A 25970-nucleotide genomic window follows, 5' to 3' on the forward strand; every position below is an offset into this window, starting at 1 on the left:
GCAATTTGTTTATCAATGTCATATCCTATTAAACTAAACTGTTTTATTAAAAATCATGTTTGTTATTGTAATTTCAACATCCGACTTTTTCAATTCGTTCACTTTTATTTCAGAGCGTCGTATTTTTTATTAATATGTTATATGCTATCTCCGTACTCACGTATATTTCGGGCACGTGATAACTTTTTATATATTAGATTGTAAAACAAAAATCTTAATCCAAACCTAGCTAAGTGATGGAAACAGAGATCTTGGGTTCGAAACTCGTTATTGGTGTGGAAGTCAGACTTGTGGCCAAAAGAAGATTGAAATACCTTTGTAAATCTTTCGACCACCGGAAGAGGTGGATAACTGTGACTTATCATCAGTTATCTCCTTTTTACAAAGAGATGAAAATATTAGAGTGAAGAACAAATGGAGAATTAATTACAACAAAGATAGGATTATGTTTAATTGGAGAATTTTTTAATGTAACAAAAACATAATACCATATATCATTATATTATTAAAAGATCAGTTAAAAAAACTTTTCTCCAATTAAATTATGACATACGATGTTCTGATTCGTATTCCGGCCAAAAATCTCTCGTCCAATTCATCATGTAGTCTCTCCAATGGTTTGTTGGTGGGGTCCTCGGCAAAATTGGTGGTATTTTTGCGCAATAAAAGCATGACATCTTTTTTTTATGGCTTCTGTCAAAAAAAAAAAAAAAAGGCATGACATCAGAAGCGTAATGCTTGTTCCGACCCCAGGCTTATCCGTCTATATATTTTTGTTGCCTTGTGTGGTCCGTGGGCCCCACCTAACGTCCACACACGTGTCGACCTTTCCCTCGTTTTCGAATTACACGTGTCGGCCTATCAACGGCCCACTTTTCAGTTCGCTTCGTCCTAGGGTTTTCCATCACCTCCATATCCCCTTGATCTCACTTTCCCTACCTGTTCCTGTGCTAACCACCACACAGTCACTCTCAATGCCATGCACAAAATTAGGCCCCTTCCTTAATCATGGTTAACGAAGTAATTACACATCGTATAAAATGGCTAATCTACCCTGATCCCATTACGTGGCCTTTACTATTGGTTCCCTAGTTTAAAAACCATGCAGGCAACTGCAGCGGAATATTGCCCCTTCACATACTTAAAACAGGGGCCCTGGCAGTCGGCCACCTCCAAACGACATTGAAGGTCTATATGTAAATTGTGTGATATGTAATATGTGCTTGGCTGCACAGAAACCCTCCGAACCCAATAACCAAAGATGGAGAGCACCGACTCGTCCGCGGGCTCACAGCAGAAACAGCAACAGCAGCAGCAGCCGCAGCCGCAGCCGCAGCCACCACCTCCGCAGCCAAACCTGCCGCCCGGGTTCCGCTTCCACCCGACGGACGAAGAGCTAGTCGTCCACTATCTCAAGAAAAAGGCCACCTCCGCTCCCCTCCCGGTTGCTATCATCGCTGAAGTCGACCTTTACAAGTTCGACCCCTGGGAGCTCCCAGGTATGCGTGAAATTATAATTCTTGTATATAACATGTGTATAAAATTATTGCATACAACAAGTGTATAAAATTATTGCATACAAGAAGTGTGTATAATATTATCGACAACAATAATACTGATTATATTATGTGTATTCTTCTTTTTTCTTTTTTCTTTATTTGTGCAGCTAAGGCTACGTTTGGAGAGCAAGAGTGGTATTTTTTCAGTCCTAGGGACCGGAAGTACCCGAACGGAGCGAGACCCAATAGGGCAGCGACTTCCGGGTATTGGAAAGCGACGGGGACTGATAAGCCGGTGCTGACTTCCGGCGGTACTCAGAAAGTTGGTGTGAAAAAAGCACTTGTGTTCTATGGAGGAAAACCCCCAAAAGGAATTAAAACCAATTGGATTATGCACGAGTACAGGCTTGCTGATAACAAGCCCAACAACAAGCCACCTGGGTGTGACTTGGGCAACAAGAAGAACTCCTTGAGGGTAATCCAACACTAAGCACGTGTATAGTTAACTGATTAATTGATAATGATATTTAAATTGGTTTTTTGTACCCCATGGTATAATTGGTACTTACCTTTTATTTGTTAATTTAATTTGAAGATTAGTAAATTGATTAATATGTTTGTGTTCATGTAGCTTGATGATTGGGTGCTGTGTAGAATTTACAAGAAGAACAACACGCATAGGCCGATGGATCATGAGAGGGAGGATTCCATGGAGGACATAATGGGACCATTGATGCCACCATCCATAAGTCATGTGGGCCACCATCAGAATATGAAGCTGCACTTTCCAAAATCTAATTCGAGTTATGGACCGCCTTTCATGGAAAATGACCAAATATTTTTTGATGGGATAATGAGCAGCACCGACGGATCAGCTTCTACTCATCAGCTGCAACTAAAACGGCCAATAGTTCCATCTTTGTACTGGAATAATCAGGAAGATGATCAGACGGCTGCTGATCCTTCATCAAGCAAGAGAATACAACTGCACCAATTGGACAATGGTACTAATTCTTATGGTGATGGGATTAATGGTGGTTCTACTAATAACAATTCTACTTCTATTGCCAATCTACTTTCCCAGCTTCCACGGACTCCACCATTGCACCAACATGCAGTTCTGGGGTCACTTGGCGACGGTATATACCGGACGCCGTATCAACTGCCTGGAATGAATTGGTATTCTGAATCCAATTTGGGATAGAGGGTTGATGAATTTGATGATTTATGGCACGTATCATTTAGCGCTTGAGATCGATGGATCGTTTGACAAAGGTTTGAAGATTATGATGATCATGTTATATGTTTATGCTCTTGTTAATTGGGGGATGATAGAGGATATAAATAGTTTGTATAGATTTTGGATAATTAGCGGGGTTGAGATTTTGCTTCTTAGGATATTAATCAAACGGTCCAGATGATGATGAAAAGTGGCCTCATCAAATTCCTTTGACAAGAAGGGTAGCTGCTATAAATTCAGGTGAGGCCATGGATATCTTCAGCTGATAAAAATATAATCTATACTTATTTTTGCTCCTTTTAGTTTTTTTTTTTTTTTCCCTTATTTAGAGATGATGAGGTCCTTTTGTTGTTGGAAAAAAAATATATATATACTTGTATATTAGATCTTATTGTAGAACTTCTATATCTTCCCAACTATATTTATAAATTGAAGAAAGCAATAATTGTACTACTGCGTTTTATTTCTTTGACATATTTATACTTTTAAATTTTCATCTTGATCATGAACATCATATATGTGCTTGAAGTTATGAGCAGAAAAATTAGCTAGGTAGTAGTTGCTTGCTTGGTTTTGGCTTTCTCTCCCATTCAACACCATGAACCCCTACAAGGTAAGGATCTTTTCTTTACATCTATTTAAGTAAATTGTAAAAAGAAAGAACATGCAATCTGAAAGTGATGTCCAAAATATCTATGCCTTTGTGATATTATTTTCCCTTTTCATTTTTCCAAACTTTCAAATGATCATTTTGGGTTGACGCAATAACAGTTCTCTGTGTAAAATTTGACATGTACGCTTTGTATTTTGCATGTACGGTTTGTATCATGTTTCAAAATTTTCAAGCGATAAAAAATGTATGTGCCTTTCTAAGTTAGATTTTTTTTTTTAACAAACGATATTATCTATGTACTAAGGAGAGGGGATGGACTTAGTCTCATAATGAGTTAGCAATAATGTGGTTCAAATTCGTCTTTGACAAAAAACGAACCAAGACGTCTCACTTACAAATGAAGAGGAATACCACTAGATAGTAGTACTAAGTGGCAAACTTTCAATTTAGATTTTAGGGTAATATTAAAAATTTTAAAAATTATCACCACTAGATAATATCACGATAAATTTTTTTAATATTGTAATATTCCATAAATAAATAACTTCTTTAAAGTCACAAAAAATCTTGGTCCTAACTTGGGACTATTTATTTATTCGATAAATAAATAAACTTCACACACCTCCACATAGTAATAATTGTCAATGAGTACAAAAATATGAATATCACAAACAAAAGTTCAAGATGAACTAAAATGTTTCTCTAAAGTTTTTGGGATGATGCTTTAATTTTTAGAGTTAATACCAGTTCTTGAGTTTGCAGCAACACAAGTGGAAGAAATAAACTACTATAGCCGAAAAAAAGTTATTTAAAAAATACAACATTCATTAGGATAAATAAGTCAATAAGTAACATTTCTTTAACTACATATCTATTAAGTAATAATCTCTCCAAAATTATAAAATGGAGTTGATCCCTACTTTACGACTTTACAGAAATTTTACTGTTGGCTGGAAAAGAATATAAACATGTCGTTAATTTGAAGTAAGAACATGGGGTCCCATTGCTATTCATCACGCATAATTGTTAAATTAATCTAAATTATCGTCACCAGATGATATTATCATGTCGGTACTAAGGCTAATCATGAATTTCTTGTCCTTCAATTGTCTATTAGTTTCTGCACCTTCACCGTTGAGTGGTTCAAGTTCATTGGTGATTAGACTATGAATTGTGGTCTGTCAACTTCCTATTGGTTTTGAGAGAATTTCAGCACTGAGTATCTGTATTAGCTTCCTCGCTAGTCTGAATCATTTTATCCAATTTCTCTCATTATCCCTGGCTCCAAAACATGCTTCTACTGTATCCATTTTATGAAATTAACTAATTAATTACACGACATCACTCATTTGAAAATAAGAAATACATATAAGCATCAGAAAAATACGATAATTTAAAGGAAACATATTGGAATACCATTATGGTCAAATTAGCGTTTAATATAAGTGGTGTGACATTTTCAGAAATGAACTGAACAGATTTTTCTTACAAAGTAGATTTTAAATCTTTTTCATGTCTCCTTTGGAGGAGAAAGGCAGTGAGTATAGAAATTGAGGAATAATTGTAGATGAGATTTTTGTTTTTTCTTTCTAAACGCTAGGTTTAACCAAGTTGGCTGTTAGTGTGCTTCCCTCCAAATTTAAGTTCGAATTCTCCTTTATAGTTTGGATAAATTAAATATAAATTATTGCTTGTAAAAATTAAGCATAATTTTATTTAATTAAAATTATTTTTTATGATTGTTTGTGCGAATTACTTCCAAATCAAAGATATTGTCATTAGAAATTCCACTCATGTGACAACCCTTGTAACTGTTCTTATTTAATAATGAAAAATCATTATCGTTACTTGTAAAAAAAAATAGGAGCTTGTTTGTGTTTGTAATCCACATCTTGAGAGAGATAACCCATAATAAGTAAGGTGCACAAGAAGAAGCTTGAAATTTCAAGTATATGGGCTTGTAGAAAAAGGTGAGTTTGCTTTTACCTCAATTTCCTCACACAAAACCTTTCATTAAATATTAAAAAAAAAAAGGGTTAAATAGTAGCAAAGGTTTGTTATCAATACCATGAGTTTAGTTTTCGTTCCTGAACTCTAATAATAATTTCTCTCATCCTCAAAGTATGTCATTAGTTGCACTAGTAATCATTTTTATTAACTCCGTCAACTTTTCCGTTAAGTTGAGGGGTAACATGGAAATTTCATCTAGAAAATAAGAAAATAAATTTTTTAAACATAAAGACTCTGCTTTTCAAGGATAGAGGAGGAACACCTTAAAATACCTCGTGACATATTTAGAAGACTTCATACTTATGATTGGAACTCTTTAAAGATTTGATTAAATGATTTGAGTTTCAATTGATTTTGTGCAGATATAATATTGATTTACAATATAAATGGTTCCGATTATAAACACGAAATTTTGTGAATAGGCCACGGAGTATTTTGAAGGGAAACTCCTCTTAACCTTATATAGGAGCGACATCTCTTTTTGAATAATTAAATTTTTTTCTGTATGAAAAGATCACTATACTTTTAAATTTGACGGAAAAGAAGACAGGTGTAATGAAATGACCACTCATACAACACATAGCTAAGTTAGAGAACTAGCGAAAGTAATATGAGAGTTCAGATGAGACTAAATATGAAGTAAAGTTTAAGGACGCCTAAAAAAATCCTACTTTATCTCCAGAAAAAGATTTTGAAGATATTCGAGAGAGTGAGTGTCATTTTCTTTCATTGGACTGATAAGACGTAGTTAAGTATATTCCATGACCTTGAGGTCACACAAATTGACAACAAGAGGCTACCTCGCAAATGGCTTTTCTTTTTTGCTGACTGCATATATGGGACCATTCTTTGCAATCATCTAAAGGAATCATTATCTTAAAACCACACAAATTAAATACCCTTTAATTACATACCTCTCTAAGGAAAGAGCACAAAACACCTTTGTTAAATTTCGCATCATTGCTGCTTAATTTGGTATAGATCATTGCGATCATGAAAATGCGCTGTTATCTTCTTTGATCCCATTGTGGAAGATGCTTTCCCAAAGCCTAGAAACCAACCACAAATTTAGCCCCATACATTACAATGTTACATTTGTCTAATTGAAATATTAATATTTTCTCCCATGCTTATTTTTTCTTCTTCAAAGATTTTGTAAGAATTCATAAGGTTTTGTTGTTGTCGTAAAGATTCCGTAAAGAAACATCAACATTCTTCACAAGAATATTAAATAATCAATTAGCTAGGACGCACTAAATCCCCATCAATGAGATATGCCATTTCAAATGACAAACGAAGTTATCTAGTGAGTAGCTTCATTGCATTTAACAAGGAGCACTTAATCAATACGCCATTATGATAACAAATTAAACCACAGAGTGAGCTGCTCTATTGCATTACAAAGAAGCATAGCTGCATAGGAATACTCGACTCCATATGTTTGGCTATCTAAATTACATTGAAGACAATGCCATCGATAGTTTCCATTTCCAATTCTCCCCTTAGCATCCTTTCTCATTTGCTTTGTCGGATATATATACTTATTTGACAATTTCTTTTAGGTGATTTTATCCAAACAACTATTTTTATTTCTCACACTTTTTTCAGTTTCTGGCCTTTGGATTGAATAAATTCAAGAATATTATGACAAAAATTAACAAGATTGTGTAGGAAGTAAAAGGGGGTGTGTGAATAGCATGACCTTTTTTTTTTATATATACAACAGGGGGAATTGAACCTAACTATGACCTCTATGCAAGGGTAAATCAATACTCTTGTGTGACATTATTATATGCAAATATTTATATCTTTAAAAACAAAAACAAAAAAAACCTTAAAAAATATTCATAAGAAATTGAAGAGAGCAGATCTTTGTTCCTCCTTGTTGTTAAAATCAAGCAGATCCAGGATTTAAAAGCTGTATGATTAAAGTTAATTATTGGTCTTCGTTTTCAAGATTTTTTCATGATAGAAGACAAAAAACCAAAATGAACTTTAATAAATCAATCGGACAGATAAAGAGAGAACACCAGTTTTGATTGAAATTTATTGTGTGGGGTAGTTCTTGATTGATCTTACATTGCCTAGGCCTCTATCTCCCAATAGAAGATCTGATGCTAAAAGGTGGGTTGCGACCGGAATTTATTTGTTTTGGCTCGTAGATTGAGTGTTGATGATAACCGAAATGACCCAATTCGAACGGTTTTTAATTTTGAGGATTGCAATTTAGCATGCCACTATAATCTACCAAATTACTTGGACTTATATGGTGGTAGTGACCTATTACCAATCAATGTGATGAGTTATAATGTCAGACTCTTAAAAAAAGTAAGATATTTACTAAAAATTCAATTAGGGCTAACTATATTTTACACTATTAAGGTTTGAAGTGATTTTTAAAATAAGTTATGAGGTTTCAATTTTCTCACATTGCACCCCAAAGGTTTTGTAGTTGTATTAATTAACACCTTCTGTCTATTTGAAAGTTTAATTCTCCATTAAAGTGATGAATTTTTAGTCAATTTGGTACAAGTGTGGGTTACGTGTCAACCCAATTGCGAGGTACACGCTCATGATATCATCAGTTTAATGAATATTCAAATAGTTTGTTAGAAAAAACACTTTGCGCGACGAAATAAGTTTGTTGTGCAAAGTACAATTTCGTTGCGCAAAACCTTGCATGATGAAAGTTTGGTCGCACATGGTTCGTCTCACGAAGCTTGTGACGATAGAGTTTGCACGATGAAAATTAATCTTCGCCATGCAAAGCTACTTTGCGCGACAAAGTAGTTTGTCGCATAAATCTACTTTGCGAAAAGAAGTAGTTTGTCGCGCAAAGTAGCTTTGCGCAACGAAGATTAACGTCGCGCAAAGCTTTGCGCGATGAAATATTTTAAATTTAAATTTTTTGTTTTTAATTTTTTTAATTAAAATAAATTAATTTAATATTTTGCGCGACGAAATATTTGGTCGCGCAAGGTTTTTGACTTTTTGTTTTATTATTTCTCTTATATTAATTGTTTATGCAACGAAAATTTGGTAGCACAAGATTTTTCGAATTTTTACTTTTTTAATTTAATTTAATTATATGATTTTATTTTTTTTAATTACTTTAATTTAAATTGACATATTCAAAATAAAATTGCATGTGAAAAATAGTGATCAAATTATCCAATATATATAATATATTCAAAATGTACACATAAATTAACAAAGTACAATAATAAAATCCTAATACAAGTCTATTGTGGTGGGAGTGGCGGGGGATATGTTTTGATAGCATCCTAATCCTCAACTTTAGCCGTCAAAGTCTCAACGATTCCCTACAAAAAAAATATGGTCAAATAACAGAAAAATAACAAAAATTTGGCATAATCTCCCCTAAAATTGATATACCCCAAATCCGACCCCAAACTCCACTTCTCATCCTATGCTCAACCCCAAACCCTGCACCAAACTCAAAACTAACCCCAAATACACATATTAATGAAAAAAAAATTAAAATTTGGGGAGAATATAGCTTTTGGCAAGATTGAGAGTGAGTGAGAATGAGAGGGAGGAGTAAGTGTGAGAGAATTAGAGGAGATAGTGAGAGAGTGATGAGAGAGTGAGTGAGAGTGAGAGATAGTGAAGAGGGAGAAAAGAGATTTAAGTGAGAGGAATGAGTGTGAGAGAGAGGGTCAAATTTGGGGAGATGAGAGGTAAGAGTACAAAAAGACATTGAGAACATGGTGGAGGAGTTATTTTGGTTTTAAAAGCCGTATCACTTTGCACGACGAAGGATACGAGTTTGTGCGATGAAATATTTGTCTCACAAAGTCTTAAAAAAAAAAAATTTTAATTTCCCACATCCCATTTTTGGTGCCAGCCCAAATTTTTAGAGTTTTGCGCGACAAAAAATTGGTCGCACAAAGTCTTAAAAAATATTTTTTTTTCAAAATCCCGTGTCCCATTTTTGGTGCCCACCCAAATTTTTAGAGTTTTGCGCGACCAAGTGTTGGTCGCGCAAAGTCTTAAAAGAAGTTTAAAAAAAAATATTTCCACATCCCATCACTTGGTCACGCAAATTCTTAAAAAAGGTTTTAAAAAAAATATTTCTGGATCCCATTTTTGGCTCCCGTCCAAATTTAAGGATTATGCGCGACGAAATATTGCTTCGTAATAATAAAAAAGAAAATAATTTTATTTTACAATTTAAAATATAAATAAGTTAAAATAAATAAGGTTTAGGCAACCAAATGTGTATTCGTCACACAAAGAAAATAATAAAAAATAAAAAAATAATTTAGTTTAACAATATAAAATATAAAAATAAATAAAAAATAAGTAAATAACGGTTAGGCAATGAAATATTGATATTCGTCGCACAATTTTTTTTAAAAATAATTAAAACTTATGAAAACAACTATATTTTAAAATTTATAATATGAAATAAAATAAAATAAACAAAAATAAATTGGTTTGCACGACGCGTGTATACAGCTACACTTATATGAATAAACGAAAAATCCCGATTTAATAGTTATTTTAACTCCAATTTTGATGATTTTTCACAGCTACACTCATTGACTCTATATGAATACAATGAATGAATTCGATCTTCAATTTAAAATATTTACACTAATGAATACCACAAAATCTTATGTTGTACTTAAGAAAATATAAATAAACTCTAAGTGATAGTGAATCTATTGTTTTGATGGGATACGTATTCTATGAACCTAGTTTCAATGATCCAGCCGTCAAACTTGTTTGTAAATACTTCGAGATCGCATGCACCAAAAATCACAGAAAACAAACATTCAAAGATAAAGGAATGGGACAAAACTTTTCGACGATTATAAACGAAAAATCACAATTTAACGGTTATTTCAACTCCGATTTTGATGATTTTTTACAGCTACACTCCTTGACCCTACATGAATACAATGACTAAATTCGATCTTCAATTTAAATATTTACATTAGTGGATACCAAAAAATCTTATGTTATACTTAATGAAAGTATAAATAAACTCTTAAGTGTTAGTGAATCTATTGTTTTGATGGGATATGCATTCTATGAAACTAGTTTCAATGATCCAACTGTCAAACTTGTTTGTATATACTTCAAGATCATATACGCCAAAATTGCAAAAAAAACAAACATTCAGAGATCAAGGAATGAGACAAAACTTTTCAACAGTTATAAACGAAAAATCATGATTTAACGGTTATTTCAACTCCGATTTTGATGATTTTTTATAGCTACACTCCTTGACCCTATATGAATATAATGAACTCATTCGATCGTCAATTTAAAATATATTTTTCTAACCAAAATCCGATCCGAACTACAATAATATATTTTTCTAACAAAAACCCGATCCGAACTACAATAATAAATTTAAAGCTACGTAAAAAATATATATACTGTTCAGTTTCTTAAGTGTTATACGTACAAAATAAAAAACGAAAATAAATTGGTTTAGGCAAAGAAATATTTGAATTATGTCGTGCAAAGACTTTAAAAAATAATTTATTTTTGTAAAGACTTTGCGCAACGAAGTTTAAAGTTTCGTCGCGCAAAGTCACTTTGCACAATGATGTATTTTTCGTCGCGCAAGACTTTGTACAACGAAGTTTAGAGTTTCGTCACGCAAAGTGACTTTGGGCGACAATGTGTGTTTCGTCGCGCAAGATTTTTTTTTTTTACTAGTGAAAAGCAAGATTGATACAATTTTAATTTAATTTTAATTTAAAATTTCAAGATGCAATGTGAAATGGTTAAAACCTCATTGCCTAATTTGAAAATCACCCCAAACTTGAACGGTGTAAAATGTAGTTAGCCCATTAAATTAAGATTACTAGTATTGATTTTCTGACAATATAAATAGCATATTAAATTATTTAACCAAATCAATGTTGTATGTACATATAACATAAAAATATCATCACCTTAGTCTGCATAAAATCGCAAGATTTTACATGAAAATACCGTCAAGATAATTATTTTTGATATCTTCTTCTTCTATTTTTTTTTTTAACAAACGATAACGTTAATGAGTTAAATTGTTATTTGCTAGGAGAAGGAGGATCGGTGGGAATCAAACTTACACCATGATGCATAGGCATCATCTATTTCCGCCATTGTGACAAAGCACCATATGCAATTATTATAGATATCATGTACTAGATTCTTAATTGTGGTCCTCTGATTTTCGAACCATCAGATCAAGATGGATGAAGTAGTAAAGACCGAATCTCTGGATCCGGAGGAACGAATCATCTTAAATCAGACCTTAGACCCTTAAGTCTATATGATTAGATCTACACCGTCAAAATGACAAATATGATATCGATTAGATTTTATGGTATTCTTTGAGCAACTCACTTTGACGTGTACCAGTAAACAAGGTCTACCTTTGTTGGGAATGACTTGCTTAGCCCTCAAGAAATGGATCTTTTAAACCCATCTGGATTAGGAGAGAACTTGGGAAATCCTGATATTATGAGAATTAGCTTGTGCTCCAAGTAATCACACACTTAATTGGAAGGACATATCTTACCAGATTTCCTATTTTGCCCTTAAGGAACCCGCTTCCAAAACATGACCAATGACTCGAATCGCAGGGAAGATCGAGAGGCATCTCGAGCAAGAATCCTCAGTTGAATCACGTAGAGGATATCTGATCCGTTATTTGATGAAATTGCAGCCATTCTGCCTCCGAATAAATTTATCCCTCCACAGATGAAATCCTAAAAATAGGACTCTGATCCAGACAATCACATCATGGAATACCGAAATGTCATGGTCCTCTATAGTCATGATGAGGCTACTATGTGCAAAATCTTCCCATCGACGCTTGAGAGAAGTGCAATGCACTGGTAAGCGGAGCTTCTCCCACGATCTATAAAAAAAACTTTGCGATATTGGCAGACATCTTTGCTAATAACTTCTTATTTTATCATTATGTTCACAAATGCCATGGCGTGTTGTACCATCTGAACTAGAGGAAAGATGAAAGCTTGAGAACTTACATAAAATGTTTCTAGATGAAGCTAGCTAACATAGAAAAATCAGATGATAAGATATCTACTACAACCTTTAAGAGAAGACATACATCCAGTCGAAATTGAGCAAGAAACTTGGGAAAAAGAAATACGATAAACATCACCTTTGCGGAATGCCTCGAGATGGCGGATGATATTACCACTTAGGATGATGAGTTCTAAAAGAAGAAGAAGGAAGTCGAAATGTATCCAAGGACTGACAAAACTCATAAAAGGCAAGATTGGAAGGAAAATACTCTACTCGCATCTCAGAGAAACTATCGACCAACTAAGGAAGCTAAATCCCAACCTCGTCAATACACACCCCTCAACACTTTTATCAGTATTATCCTTCATGAAATCGAAAACAACCCATACCATGTAAGGCCTAAACCAATCCCACCACATATCACTTGGAGATGCCCCAATAAGTATTGCACCTTCCACCAAAACATAGGGCACACTACAAAGAAATGTAGGATGCTCTAGAACCACATTGAGGACTTAAATGACACACCTCGACCCGAAATGTCCACCTGGACTCCGAATCGAGCTGTGCTGGTTTCGTCACCAAAACGAAAGTCAATAATCTCGCCTTTAGGGGCATTTTCATCAATTCACTTTTTAAAAATTAATAAAATTGTAAAATTAGGGACAGGTATGAGCTATTATTTTACCGTAGTCTTGAAGTACTTGATGGTACGAATACGTACGCGCAAACGGAATCAAAATTGGAGTTACGACGAAGATTTTATGGAACTACGAAGCGAAGGTCAATTTAGGAAATTCACTACACTAAATATTTTCTTTCTTATTATTTTATTGTTTTTGTTTTCAGATTTCTGTTTTGTGGGAACTACATCTCTCCATCTCTGCCATGTGTCTCTTTTTCTCCCACCTTTTTGGCCTATCTTCTCCCTCACTCACTCAACTCTCTAACTCTTTCTCTTTTCTAACTCTCTTCTCTAGAAAACCGGTGGAGTCACCTTTTTTTTTTTCTTTTTCAACTTGCTACTCCAGCAAAACCGACCACTCACCAGATCAACACCCTCAACTCTCTCATCTACAAAGACACAAAGGAACCCTAGAGTCACACCATCACTTGGACCCTCTATCTCCCTCACCCACTATGTTCACTGCTCGGAGACGATAGCGGTGACCCTTGGCGCTATGTTTCATAGCGAACCACCTTGACCATTATCTGTTTAAGGCGCGTTATTACCGCAAACACGAACCCAGGCCTGAGGATTCATACCCTGCAGTGGCTTACGCCACTATTCATTATTGTTCCCAAATGAAATTTGGTGAGTTATTAACTTTTCTGACAAGGTGAGCCTCAAAAACCCGAAGATCTTCATAGATCATGCTTTTAGTATGATTAGGGTAAATTTGAGTGATTTTGGTGACGTTTGGATGCATGAAGCAACGCGGGGGGAAGTTCCCCAGTTTTCCAGCTGAGATCCGGCAGCTTCGAGCCATTTTCCAACCAACTCCGACCACAACTTAGTCTCATTTAGGTGTATTTTGAATCTTTGTCTTTCTAACTTTATTTTGGTTTTTAAATGGCGAGTTTTGGTTGACTTTTGAAGCCAATCAGAGCTCAGGAAGTTTCACGGCCAAATCTCTAGATTCTGGCAGTTGCAACGGCAACCAGAAAAAAAAAAAATATATATATATATATATATATATATATATCCAAACCCGGATCCTCGAGACCGACCCATGTCCATTTCTAAATTGGAGGGAATATTTCGTTAACTTTAGTAGAATATTCCATCTGATGATGGAATATTATGTTAAAGTTAATTGTTGACCGTTAGTTGGCTTTTGTTGACTTTTTCGAAATTTTCTTGGAAACCCTCATGGGCTAATTTCGACACCTGGGTCTGTTTTTGACATCAATTTAGTGAAATTTTGAAGATTTAACGTAGTTGACTTGCTCGGCATCTCGATTGACTTTTTAGGGTTAACTGTTGACTTTTCGTTGACTTTTTACAAAATTTGCCCTGGACCCTTCTTAGCATATTTCGACACCCTGATTCCAAATCCGCTCGCCATTTTCCTAAATTTAATGTTTTTAGTTGAGTTTTACTGACATGAATCGGAGACTCTGGCTTCTCTAGTCCGAATGGCTAGGACCTTGCAAGTGTTTGTGAGTAAGTCTTTTCTTTTATATAGTATATATATTTATTTAGTTTCCACATATGCATTTAATAGTGAATTTTCTATGTGAGTGCCATAATTAAATTAACGTTTATAAGAAATGTCGTAATGTTGAGAATTATGAAATTATTCTGAATCCTGCGGGATGCGTACTATTATGGGATGCTTTAATTATATTTGCAGCCATGAATAGTGTTATCTTGACTAGAATTATCGATTTACCTTTGTATGATCATATTTACGTTTTATGTTCATTGTCTGCTGCATTGGTGTTAATACTCGTCCAGGGCCAGGGCCAATCTTTCACGTCTATGTTCACATCGCACTGTATGCTCACTTTGGATACATTGTAGGTGCCAGTCCTGTCCTAGATTGCTATAGGCAATTAGGACTCGTCTGTGATGCACATAATGCCAGTCTTCACATGATTGTAGTACTACAACGTTATTACACCCAATCGTGTTCATATCATAATATCTCTGCATGAACTCATGTTTCAGCATATGTCAATGAGCACTCGATATGATATGTTTGTTTACACGAAATTATGTGGTTACCGAACGTTAGGTGTTTATTTACGAAAAATGTTGACGTATTGAATTATTGAGATATTGCATGCTACGGTATGTATTTTCATACTATACGTAGTATGTATATTTTCAAAACTATACTTGTTTTATGGCGAGAGGGAAAAGGTTTTACAAAGCTTTTTTTGGGCCCACTCACTTTTGTTTTTCACCCTTCCAGGTTTTAGTAGCTGAGCTTTCGTATCAACGAGGATTCTTGTTAAATCTTAGTATAGAAGGTTACCTTTAATGGTATAATTCTCAATCTACTCTACTATACTTTACTTATGCTCTAACATCACGTGTGGAATGAGTTCATTCCCACTCACTAGCACACTCTTATATTTAGGCACTTTTAGATTTAAATTTATTCACATTTTTCCACACCACTACACTTTATGGCTTCGTCACCTTCTTGGTGTCGGCCAGCACAGCTTGATTTGGAGTCCAGATGAATATTCTGTGTCGGAATATGTCAGCAAAGGTTTCGATGATGAAGAAAGGTCAGCCAAGAAACTAGTGCTAGCCATAAATTTCAATTATGGAGAACAAGATCACCTGGGATCCACCAAAAAAGAGCGCATGATCGCATGCAAAAAGCCTTAACTGGTAGCTTCGATTAAAGAACCTATCTCGATTGACAAGACTATCATCATGTTCTCAGACAGGGATCTGGACGACGTTTATAATTTTCATTGTCGAAGCATTGTCGAAGCCCACCACCCAAAATGGCTGGCCAATGTGGTGTTGGTCCAGAAAAAAACATGGCAAATGAAGAGTTTGTGTAAACTTCACAAACCTTAGCAAAGCTTACCCGAAAGATTTGTATCCGCTACCACAGATCGACTTGTCGTAGATTCCACAACTGGACATGATTTGTTGAGCTTCATGGATGCATACAGCGGGTAGAATCAAATCAGAATGCACGAGTCAGATGTGAAGAAGACTGCATTTGTGGTAGATCACAGAACCTACTGCTACAAAGTTATGCATTCGAATTAAATAATGATAGGGCAACTTAGAGTCTATACAGTTTGGTCAACACAGTCAAAATGACTTAATTATTCTGAATCAGATCATCTAAGGTACTATGGGAATAAGTCAATTCGATAGGCACCGGAACAGTTGACAAAGTCCGCCTTGTCAAGATAAATGGCAATAGCTAACCACCATATAACAATCACGTAACCCAACATTTCAAACTACAATAAGAATGCAAATTTGAGGCTTAGCTAATTGGTTAGAGCACAGTGTGTTTTTCTCTCTCCACTCAGTTTTGAATCCTCCCCTTCATAGTTTAGATTAATATAGTGGAGAATATCGCTTATATAAAAAATGAATATAAGAGTAATCTTTTACTCGTTGAGGGGTATGAGCCAATATCTCAAATACCAATTAACTACGCACATGTGCTAGTCTATAATATGTAGAGGGGAATATAAGTATCTTAAGTTACAAGACACCTACCACATTATTAAGGCCTCATTGGAATTAAGAGGAAACATAATGCTAATTTACTTAATATGAAGAAACTGTAATTTCATATGAAGAAACTGTTTATTATTCAACTGTCCGATTTTTACCGATCTAATAACTAAAAGATGATATGTGTCTTATTAAAATAGCTGTGTTTGTTATAGTTTAGTTTACATTGCAGCATTTGGAGTGGTTTTTATATCGCCAAATCCTTTTTTTACTTGTATTTTAGCTAAGAACGACACAACCGAATTAGCACCTCACAAACTCAAACCCAACCAACCCAAAATTATCATTTGGTCCGAATCTTCGTACCAGATAAATAAAGTTGCACTCCTACTAAAGAGGCTAAGAATAGGGTCCTCACAGCTAAAGAATATGGGGCTTCAAATGAATGAGTTGGTGCTCAGCCAATCATAACTAATTCTAAACCATATTTAGGACATGATTGAATAGTAAAAAATCCATGGTAAGCGACACATTGAAATCATTTTCTTGTTTTTTTTATTTTTTTATTTTTTTTTAATTTTTTTTATTTTTTGCTGTTTGGATAATGGACATGCACAAAGCGACCTAAAAGTCTTCATTAGAAAAATGTGGCATAAAAAGTCCAACTTCCAACGACATTTGACAGTTGATTCCGAAGTTGTTCTAGGCAGAAAAAAATACCCTGTAGGCTAGACCAATTAGAAGGCAATGATTCAGTCCCATGTTCTATGTAATGCATATGGTACAAAACTTGTTTATATCATGCATGCATGTTTCATAATTATGGAGTAGTAATCATGACAGTCGTTCACACGTTTGTAGATGGTTGTTAATTATTGATTCATTTTGAGGTTTTACTCAATCACCAACCAATAAGTACTCACACACGTATGAACGATAATTTTTAAAGGATAATATTTGCATCTCTTTATGTGGAAATGCTCATATATTATTTCATTGTGAACAATGTTTCTTCACTGTCTAAATTTCATAATTGAAATCGTTTAATTTCTTAATCTTTGTTTGACGATCATTTTTATAAAATAAAAAACATTCGGATCAAAGATCATCTAGCCATGATGAACCATTTATTTATTTGATACATATGGACGACTAATGATCTTCCAATCGATTGATTTTTTTGTAAAAATAATCATAAAAACAAAAATTTTAAAATTGAACTCTTCTAATTATGAAATTTATACGGTGACGATACATTATTTTGTGTATTCCCTTAATCGGGAATGTAACTCTTGATTATTATAATATTTGGAGTGATTTTTATACGTCATTTTTCACCTCATGCCCAATTTTTTTAATTCAAATATTTAATTTCTTTTCAATTTGTTCAATCTAATGACTAAAAATATGTATAAAATATGAAAAAATAATGTGTGTAAATTATTTCTTATATGATAGTCCAATGTGTAAAGTAATCATGCCCAAACAAGTTAAAAATAACACGATGCTAATATTATTTTAGTGGAAATGTTGGGAGAAACTAGAACCACACCAATTCTAAGCTGGCAACTAGGTTTGGTCATAACAGGCAGAGCCAACTTCTTGGACCCAATGTGTGCTACATTTAAGGTGTTTGACATGTCCCATACATGCTATGAACATTCATCAAACTTTGACAAGACTTCCCTGTTCAAATGTTTCTGGTCCTCCTGCACATAAAAACTAAAAAAATATAAAAAGTCCAATATTCTACACCAAGTCTTCATTTGGGGAGAGGGAATCTCTCCGGATCCCTTTCCACCTAATTCATCTAGTTAGGGATTCGGACCGTTGAAATTTGATCCAACGGCTACAGTTGTTATCACTTTTAAAGATGCCTCATGTTTGTAGCTGTTGAATCAAATTTCAACGATCTGGATCCCAGATTAAGTGGATTAGGCGAAAAGGGATCCAGAGAGGGATCCCCTTCCTTTATTTGGTACCAAGCGAAGGAGGAATTACAAGAAATATAATATATAATCGACTGGTCAAACACTCAGAGCACAACCATTTTGAACTGGGAAAATGTCTTCCCCCTATAAATATAGTCACTCATATACAACCGTATAAGCATCATATATATCTCCACAGGCCAGGCACATTACTCGTGTTATATTCACATAAATATATCATATACAAAAGATCATATTACACAGAGCACAATTCTTCTCTTCTCCTTTGGCTTTACAAGTTCACAAAATGCAAAAGAACAACCCTCACTACAAGTACATTGGAGAAAGGCTACAAACACTCACTGCTCAAAACAAGAGTTGTATGGTAGCGCCACCCTCATCATCATCATCCCCAAGGCCTCGGAAACAGGTATGTACGTGCTCGAATCGTCCCGGATTGAACAGGTGTAGCCGGCACGGATATGCAGTGCCTCCGGGTGGCGAAAAGTGGAGGAGGAACTATGCAAACAAGGAGGTTTTGAGGAAGGCATTGAGACCTACACCAAATCGTAGCTTAAGTCTTCGGTGGTGGAATTTCCAACCGATGCCCAGTCGGCTTTCTAACATGTCTATGGCTTAAAGGAGGAGCTCGCTAAACCTTTATTTTACTATTCAAACCGATTTGGCTCGGCTTGTTGTAATTAATTTATTAATTAATTGCTGTTTTTTTGTTCCATAGAGGATGATTAATTATTCACCAATCTGCCTATATTAGTTTTGACTGTGAAAGATTCTTGTTCACTCAATGCATCTCTCCTGCAAATATGATAATTGGCTTTGTTTTGGCAAGTAGTTATACTTTATAAAATTTAACTGGACATGCATGTTGAAAAAGAATGGAACTATTTGAATCATCTCAAATAATCATAATTATTTTGAAAAATAATAATAATAATCATACATAATGAAAGAAATAGTGTGTGACAGTACAACCTGCTAAGGAAATTGTTATATATCCATCCGAATTACAACATATATGTTGGGTTAGAGACTTAGAGTTGGTAACTTTGGTTAAATTTAAATAATATGAGGGTACATAATATGTTATAATTTTAGTAGAGTCATGACACTATATTAGCTTGTCACGTGGGCTGTTGTAGCCACAAATAATAATTTATTCGTATTATCTTTTTAATAGAGATGAATCTACTTATGTCATGCTCAAAATATGCAGGTGAGTTGAAATAATACAAATAATATTACTCTTATAAAGCGAGAGCTCTCCTGATCTGTTAGAAACTCAATTTATATAATCAAATACCTCCCACTTTTTAATAGGTAATTTAGCCAAAAGTCAATAAAAACTTTACTATTAAGCCATATGTCAATGACATGTTTTTGTTTTGGACTTAATTAATGATATATTTTTATCAATTAGGCATAGATCAATGATAAATGCAACATAGGCTTTAAGTCATTATAAAATAGTTAGAATTTGACCTTTCTATCATTCTCTCTCTTTCTCTCTCTATGATTGTCATATGGGCTTAAGCTATTATAAATACGGATTTAGATCTTCTCCGGATCAATTTTATAGAGATCCTCCGACCGATGTATCTCTTCCATTGATACAAATTTAACGGTCAAAATCCCTTATCCTTCCTCTTTTCCCCTCAACTCTTCTCTCTCTCCCTCACTTCCAAGCTCTCAACCTCAAACCACCAACTCCCCAAATTCCAAATTAACCCCACCTCAAAATTAGGCCCAACACCGTCATAACCCACCCTACCCACAGCCCCCAATTATAGGTCCCTCACCTTATCCTCTCCAAAATAAGCCCTAGCACCGCCACATCCCTCAATTGCAAATCCCTCAACCATAATATTTCAATCGATGTTAATGAAACAACAAAGAAAGAGGTCATGCAAACCAATGTCTTTTGGTTGCAGAGATCTTTTTCATAAATATGGAAGAATTATAGAGAGAGAAATCTCAAAGAAGAAGAAGAAGAAGAAGAAGAAATCAGACTTAGAGCACAATACATTATTGACTTATTTATAATTAACATAAATATTGTTATTCTATTGTTAATATTGTAACTTATTATTGATTTTTCACAAAATCAACCCTTTTTAATAGTGGTGTGCTATCCACACACTCCATTTTACTTCTCACACACCTCTTGATAATTTCTATCCGTTGATCTTTTTCAATTCATCCGATCCGACGGTCAAAAATTAAAAAGGTATGTAAAAAATAAAATAAGGTGTATGGATATCAGACCCCTTTTAATAAGGCATTCCACTTGAAACATGGCGATTTTGCTTGAATAATCACCTTCCATAGATGCAACAGATGGTGCAGCGACGCATGGTGCATTATTTTGTAAAACTGCTGTACGGGGAAGTTAAATGATCCTCCCCCGAAGCTAATTGCGACACATAGTGTTCAATTCAATGGGGAACGTTAACCCTAGCATCCACTTCTTCCACAATTTTTTTTCCACAACTGTTCAGTAGTAAAACCTCCTATCTCACAACGAGGCTCGTGTTGATAGGCTAGTACCAGCAAAAACCAATACCGTCAAATCAGAAGACGCATCAAGAACATGGAAACGCATCTAAATTGGGAACATTTCCATCCATCTTTCCCAAACTATACATATAATGTTCTGTTTACACTAATTTGTTTTTCTGGGAGATACATTAGGTAAATGATCTAAAGTTATATACGAGGAACTCGATGTATATGTAAACGAAACTGGTGGCACTTAACGTATACACGTGATATATATAAAATCAACCTGCCCAGGCACATTTCCACATTGCTAGGTACTTCACCTTCAACGTCACGGTCCTCATGGAGTCGATCTTTAGTTTTTCACACTCATTGAGCAATTTCCCTCATGGAAGTATCCGTCTCTGATTTTCTGGCCGTTTTCAATTTGTTTACTCCTGATGTAGGGGGGAAGAAATCAAAAAATTGTAGCAACTAGTGTAATCTGCAGCTCTTATATACACAAGAAAATCAGTGCAAAAGAGTTTGTATAGTACCTCAAGAGGACTTGTGTTCGACGAACTGGAAATATCTTCAGCTGGTGCCTCAGAAATCCTTGCTTCTGATTTTTCATTTGAGTAACTAGCAAACAGAAATTATAAGCCATGTTAGACATGAAACCCACCCAAGACATGAAAAAAGTTGCTGCAGCACGACATTAGGAACACAAGTTCTCAAAAACGAACTTTGTAACTACCCAACAAAAACCTAGGTTTCTGAATTCAAAAAGAATTTCATGGTTAAATGTTTCCTATATTATTTGAGAGCAAAACAAAATGTGGACTGGACGTAGCATGTCTCCTCTAAAGAGCGACGCATAATACACCCTCACCCCGGCCCCCACTAAATAGGGAAAAAAGGTATCTGCTAGGGTCGACCCTTCGAAACCAGACTCACTCTAAACTAAATAAAAAGGTAGACACTTTATCTGCCATATACCTCAAATTTGTGAAGAAAACATCAAAATACAGCGCACAATTCAGTTCAGCCAGACAACCGTTATTCCCGTAGAAACATGCGTATCATATATACACTAAATAAGCAAGAAAGCATGAAGAATTTTAGCAAGGGTACTTATTTAGCTGTCTTTGAGGAGGAAAGTAAGACATGATCACTGATCTTTTCCACTTACTAGTGTAAATACAAAAAGAATCAATACTAGGTACTTACGTTGAGAGTATAGTCACCCACACTAACTCTACACAGTCCACCCATAAGAGCCGTTGTTCAACAGGGATCACACCATAGGTAACAAGATGCGCAAATGGCCAAAGCTTCCACCCTGCCTGCAAAACAAATCATTCCATAATATGTCAATGGTCGAACAATTACATTTCTCTTAACCATGTGACATGACCCAGTCCATAAAAGACAAACACTATTTATTTCTCTGAATATCCATGCTTTTCCTCGTGTGTTTTCGATTTAAGTAAGGAAAATGCATGTTTTGGAATGAAAGAGCACCTTTTGGAGTTTACGGTCGACAAAGTTTTACGATATATGCACACTGCCTGATTCTAAGCCACGGCCAGTGAAAGCAAACACTATTGTTTAAAGATAAAAACTCAATATATGTAATTCTGTAAAAGATAAAATTCTAATTTTCTTTGAAACAATACCCACTAGATAAAACATTAGGACAAAATAGAGTAACGTTCATTTGGACAACATTTCTAACAACCCAAGGTAAGGTCAAAGATCATAGTTAAAGGCTAGGCCTATTGACAAGATAAATGGCACACAACTCTTATTCCAAGGTTAAAACTACATCACAACGGAAAAAGTGTTAACACTACATGGACAGGTAACAGCTGACACAAATATGCATGCCAATATATAGTTGAATACACAAACATTTTTTGATTGACAACTGACAGAACCTTGCTATAATTATCGTATAAAACCAACGATTCAGGTTCAAATTGATCAAAGACTTTGGACGATCCCGATTTCCAAATGTCCACAAGCTAGAGGACATATAGAATAAATTAAATTTCAAGTCGTTTGACTCTAAGCACTAAAGAGAGCATGAAAAGATAGTAATTCTTAAAAACAAAAAGGCAGAAGGTTCTCTTACTGTTAGCATTGGCCAAAATGTCGCTGTCAGTTCACTAAAAATACTGATGGGAGATTCAAAACGCAGAAATCCCACTACTGTAAAGTAAATGCTGTTCCAAATTGCTGCCCATACAGTTTGGTCAAAGGCTACTTTGGCAGGAACCACCCACCAGTCTTGGAAGGGAATAAGCTCCTGAAATAAGTTTCAGTGTTTAAGGAACCATAGGAATTTCTACAATAAAAATTGCCAAACAACTGCAGAAGAACTTTACCTCACAAAACTGGTAATAGTAGTGAGAGAGGGAACCATGGAGAGTAAATCCAACAAGACCTGACCTGAGCATTCGTGTACGGTCAAACTCAAATAGAGGTTTTCCTTCAAAGCACTACAAAAATCATAAAACAAGCATTATGCTTTGACAAAAAAAAATAAAAAAATAAAACAAGCATTATGCACTGTTAAGAACTAACTTCACCAGCAGTAGGAATTAAAATTTTTACTTCACAACAGCAACACACCTGTGCAATCCAGTCCCCTACAGAGTACACCACACCACTAATCACCATTTTGGCTAAAACTGGGTTAGTCTTGAGAGCGTCCTCATAAGCACTCCAGTTGTGTTGAGGTGCGTATCTGAGGATCTCATATAGAGTCCAACCCTGAAAAGAGTACCAACACATAAATCCCATCAGAAAAATTGCTAAAAGCGCAGTGGACATAGAAACGAAAATTATAAAATGAAGCAGAGCCAACCCTATATAAATAAATGGTTTGAGACATTCAATCACAAATCAGAACCTATGACGAAATTTTCTAAAGATAACTTCAAACTACACGGCCAGAGCCAATTGCTTCATCCTTAATACGGCTCTAACCATAAGAGACAGGACCTCTACACCAAATTCAACTTCAGAAATGGCAGTAATCTCCATGTCCCCCATCAATCATTTACATCTAATTCAGTTTTATTTTTGTTCTCCATCCTCACAAGCAACTCATTTATCTCACCATGCTTGTTCCATCTCTACTATTCTGTGACCTAGTAACCTAGTTTCTCCCCATGATTGTCATTCTATAGTGAAAAATCAACCCTGATACGACATAACATTTTCAGATCATGTTTCCCTTTGGATTTAACAAGTTTGAATAATTGTGGTCCTTCAAAAGAACATCCCCTCACTCTTGCCTTCTCATGATGGTCATATAACGATAACAACAGGTTATCTAAATATACATCATCCATCCAACACATTCACAACTTATCATAAGACAGACAACCTGCTCCACAAAGGCATAGCTATTAGCTGATCAGCTCAACTTTAATCCACCAAGTAAACTGCAAATTCTAAATCTTTAGACTCAAAGTAAAAAAAAGCACTACAGGCAATTGATAAAACCTGAGTGTAAAAGTGCCCAATGTTAATTACCATAGAAAAATAAGCAACTTCAAAGAACTAGAAGGAAAAACGAAATCGAACTAAACTTTACTAAGAACCAAGTCCAAAACACATCTTCCTTAACATAATTCACATCAAGTTCTCACATACAAACACATGAAAACAAATAAAATGGCAAATTGGCAATTAATCTCTTTGAATATAATTAAACAGTAATCAAGTACTAGATAGATGGACTTACATGCCAGTAATCCTGGTCGACGGTGATCAACTTAGTGAGAGCAAAAGTACCAGCTGCAAGCACAATAGCGGCATTGATAGTTCTATCCACCAGCCTCTCAAATTCCTCACTCTCCCTCTCACTTCCAACCCCAGAAGACCCAAACCCACCAGGCCCTTCAAACGAAAACCTCCCCTCACTCGCTCCGAACCCGCCCACCTGACTCACCAACTCCCCCTGATCCCCGCCTTCGCTCTCCACCCTGCTCGCCACCACCCCTTCCTGCTGGTCCGTACGGTTGGAGCTCTGAACCGGAATCACATCGCACTCTTCTCGCTCGACCACCGAGTTCAAAACCCACCTGCTTTTCTGTTTGTTTCTCGTGAAAGTTGGGTTTTTTGGGAGTTTGGAGGTGGGAAAAGCGCAGGTCAAGATGGGTTTTACGTGAGCGGCAATGGGTTTTCTGGGTTTGGGGTTTGGGAGAGAGGGGAAGCTCTGAGCAGCTATGGAGTGTATGGCGGCCATGGCTGACCGTTGGGACTGAGTCGGAGGGAGGGGGGCACCTAGTAGAGTCTGAAATTTGTATCTCGCCGCGTTGGAATGGGGAAATACGTTTGGTTTTCATATGGTAGCAGTGGCGGGGGGCTATAATCAAGTGCGTTAGGGAGTATGATTTCAGGTTAGGCAGCCGTTGGGCTTGTAGATGGTTTGGGATGAACGGTGGATGGAGGTTTTGAGATTGATCTTGAAGAGGGATGTAATCGTGTAATATTTTAATTGGTGAAAAGAATGTGGTGTAGATTTTTATGGTGCGGTGCGATGTTCAGGATGTTGATATTTTTAGGGAGAACATGGTGATGAAATGCAGGCCACATGAAAAAAATGATTGTTTGTTTAACCAGAAAAAATGGATAAATTAACAAATTTGAGAGATGCAAATAATTGGACGTTGACCTGAATATTCCCAAGAGAACGACGTCGTGCTACTCTTTTATCCTTATACCAAGATTCGAGCTTTGCAAGCTCGAATTTACCTCGAAAGCGAAGAGATCCAAAGCCAAAGACTCGTCCGGTCGATTTCAGGCCTTTCCACTATTAGGCCTGCCAAAGGTGATATTCAAACTCTACGCCCTCAAATTAGCCTAGATTATAATTTTGGTATGATTTTCGGTACTAATCATTTCTGCAAATTTCCGGTGAAAAATCCAGTTTCCTTTCACTTTCGATAGAAGAGTTTTTTGAATAAGCGCTACACTTGTG

General features: G+C 35.5%; 2 protein-coding genes across 2 annotated transcripts; one reads left to right on the forward strand and one right to left on the reverse strand.

Annotated features, from left to right (window-relative positions):
• Window positions 1-1143: 1143 nt before the first annotated feature.
• LOC103927424 (NAC transcription factor 56) lies at window positions 1144-3192 on the forward strand. Its single transcript, XM_009336347.3, has 3 exons — window positions 1144-1499; window positions 1667-1974; window positions 2131-3192. Exons 1-3 carry the CDS (start codon window positions 1262-1264, stop codon window positions 2701-2703), a joined length of 1119 nt encoding a protein of 372 aa, XP_009334622.2. The 5' UTR covers window positions 1144-1261; the 3' UTR covers window positions 2704-3192.
• A 17905-nt stretch (window positions 3193-21097) lies between these two features.
• LOC103927419 lies at window positions 21098-25315 on the reverse strand. Its single transcript, XM_009336343.3, has 7 exons — window positions 24732-25315; window positions 23612-23752; window positions 23365-23478; window positions 23112-23285; window positions 22205-22320; window positions 21532-21616; window positions 21098-21432 (listed from the first exon to the last, which is right to left on the reverse strand). Exons 1-7 carry the CDS (start codon window positions 25233-25235, stop codon window positions 21427-21429), a joined length of 1140 nt encoding a protein of 379 aa, XP_009334618.1. The 5' UTR covers window positions 25236-25315; the 3' UTR covers window positions 21098-21426.
• Window positions 25316-25970: the final 655 nt, after the last annotated feature.

Source organism: the organism of the source record quoted next, unplaced genomic scaffold, assembly GCF_019419815.1.
Source record: "Pyrus x bretschneideri cultivar Hongxiangsu unplaced genomic scaffold, Pyrus_bretschneideri_v1 Contig23, whole genome shotgun sequence".
NCBI lineage: Eukaryota > Viridiplantae > Streptophyta > Magnoliopsida > Rosales > Rosaceae > Pyrus > Pyrus x bretschneideri.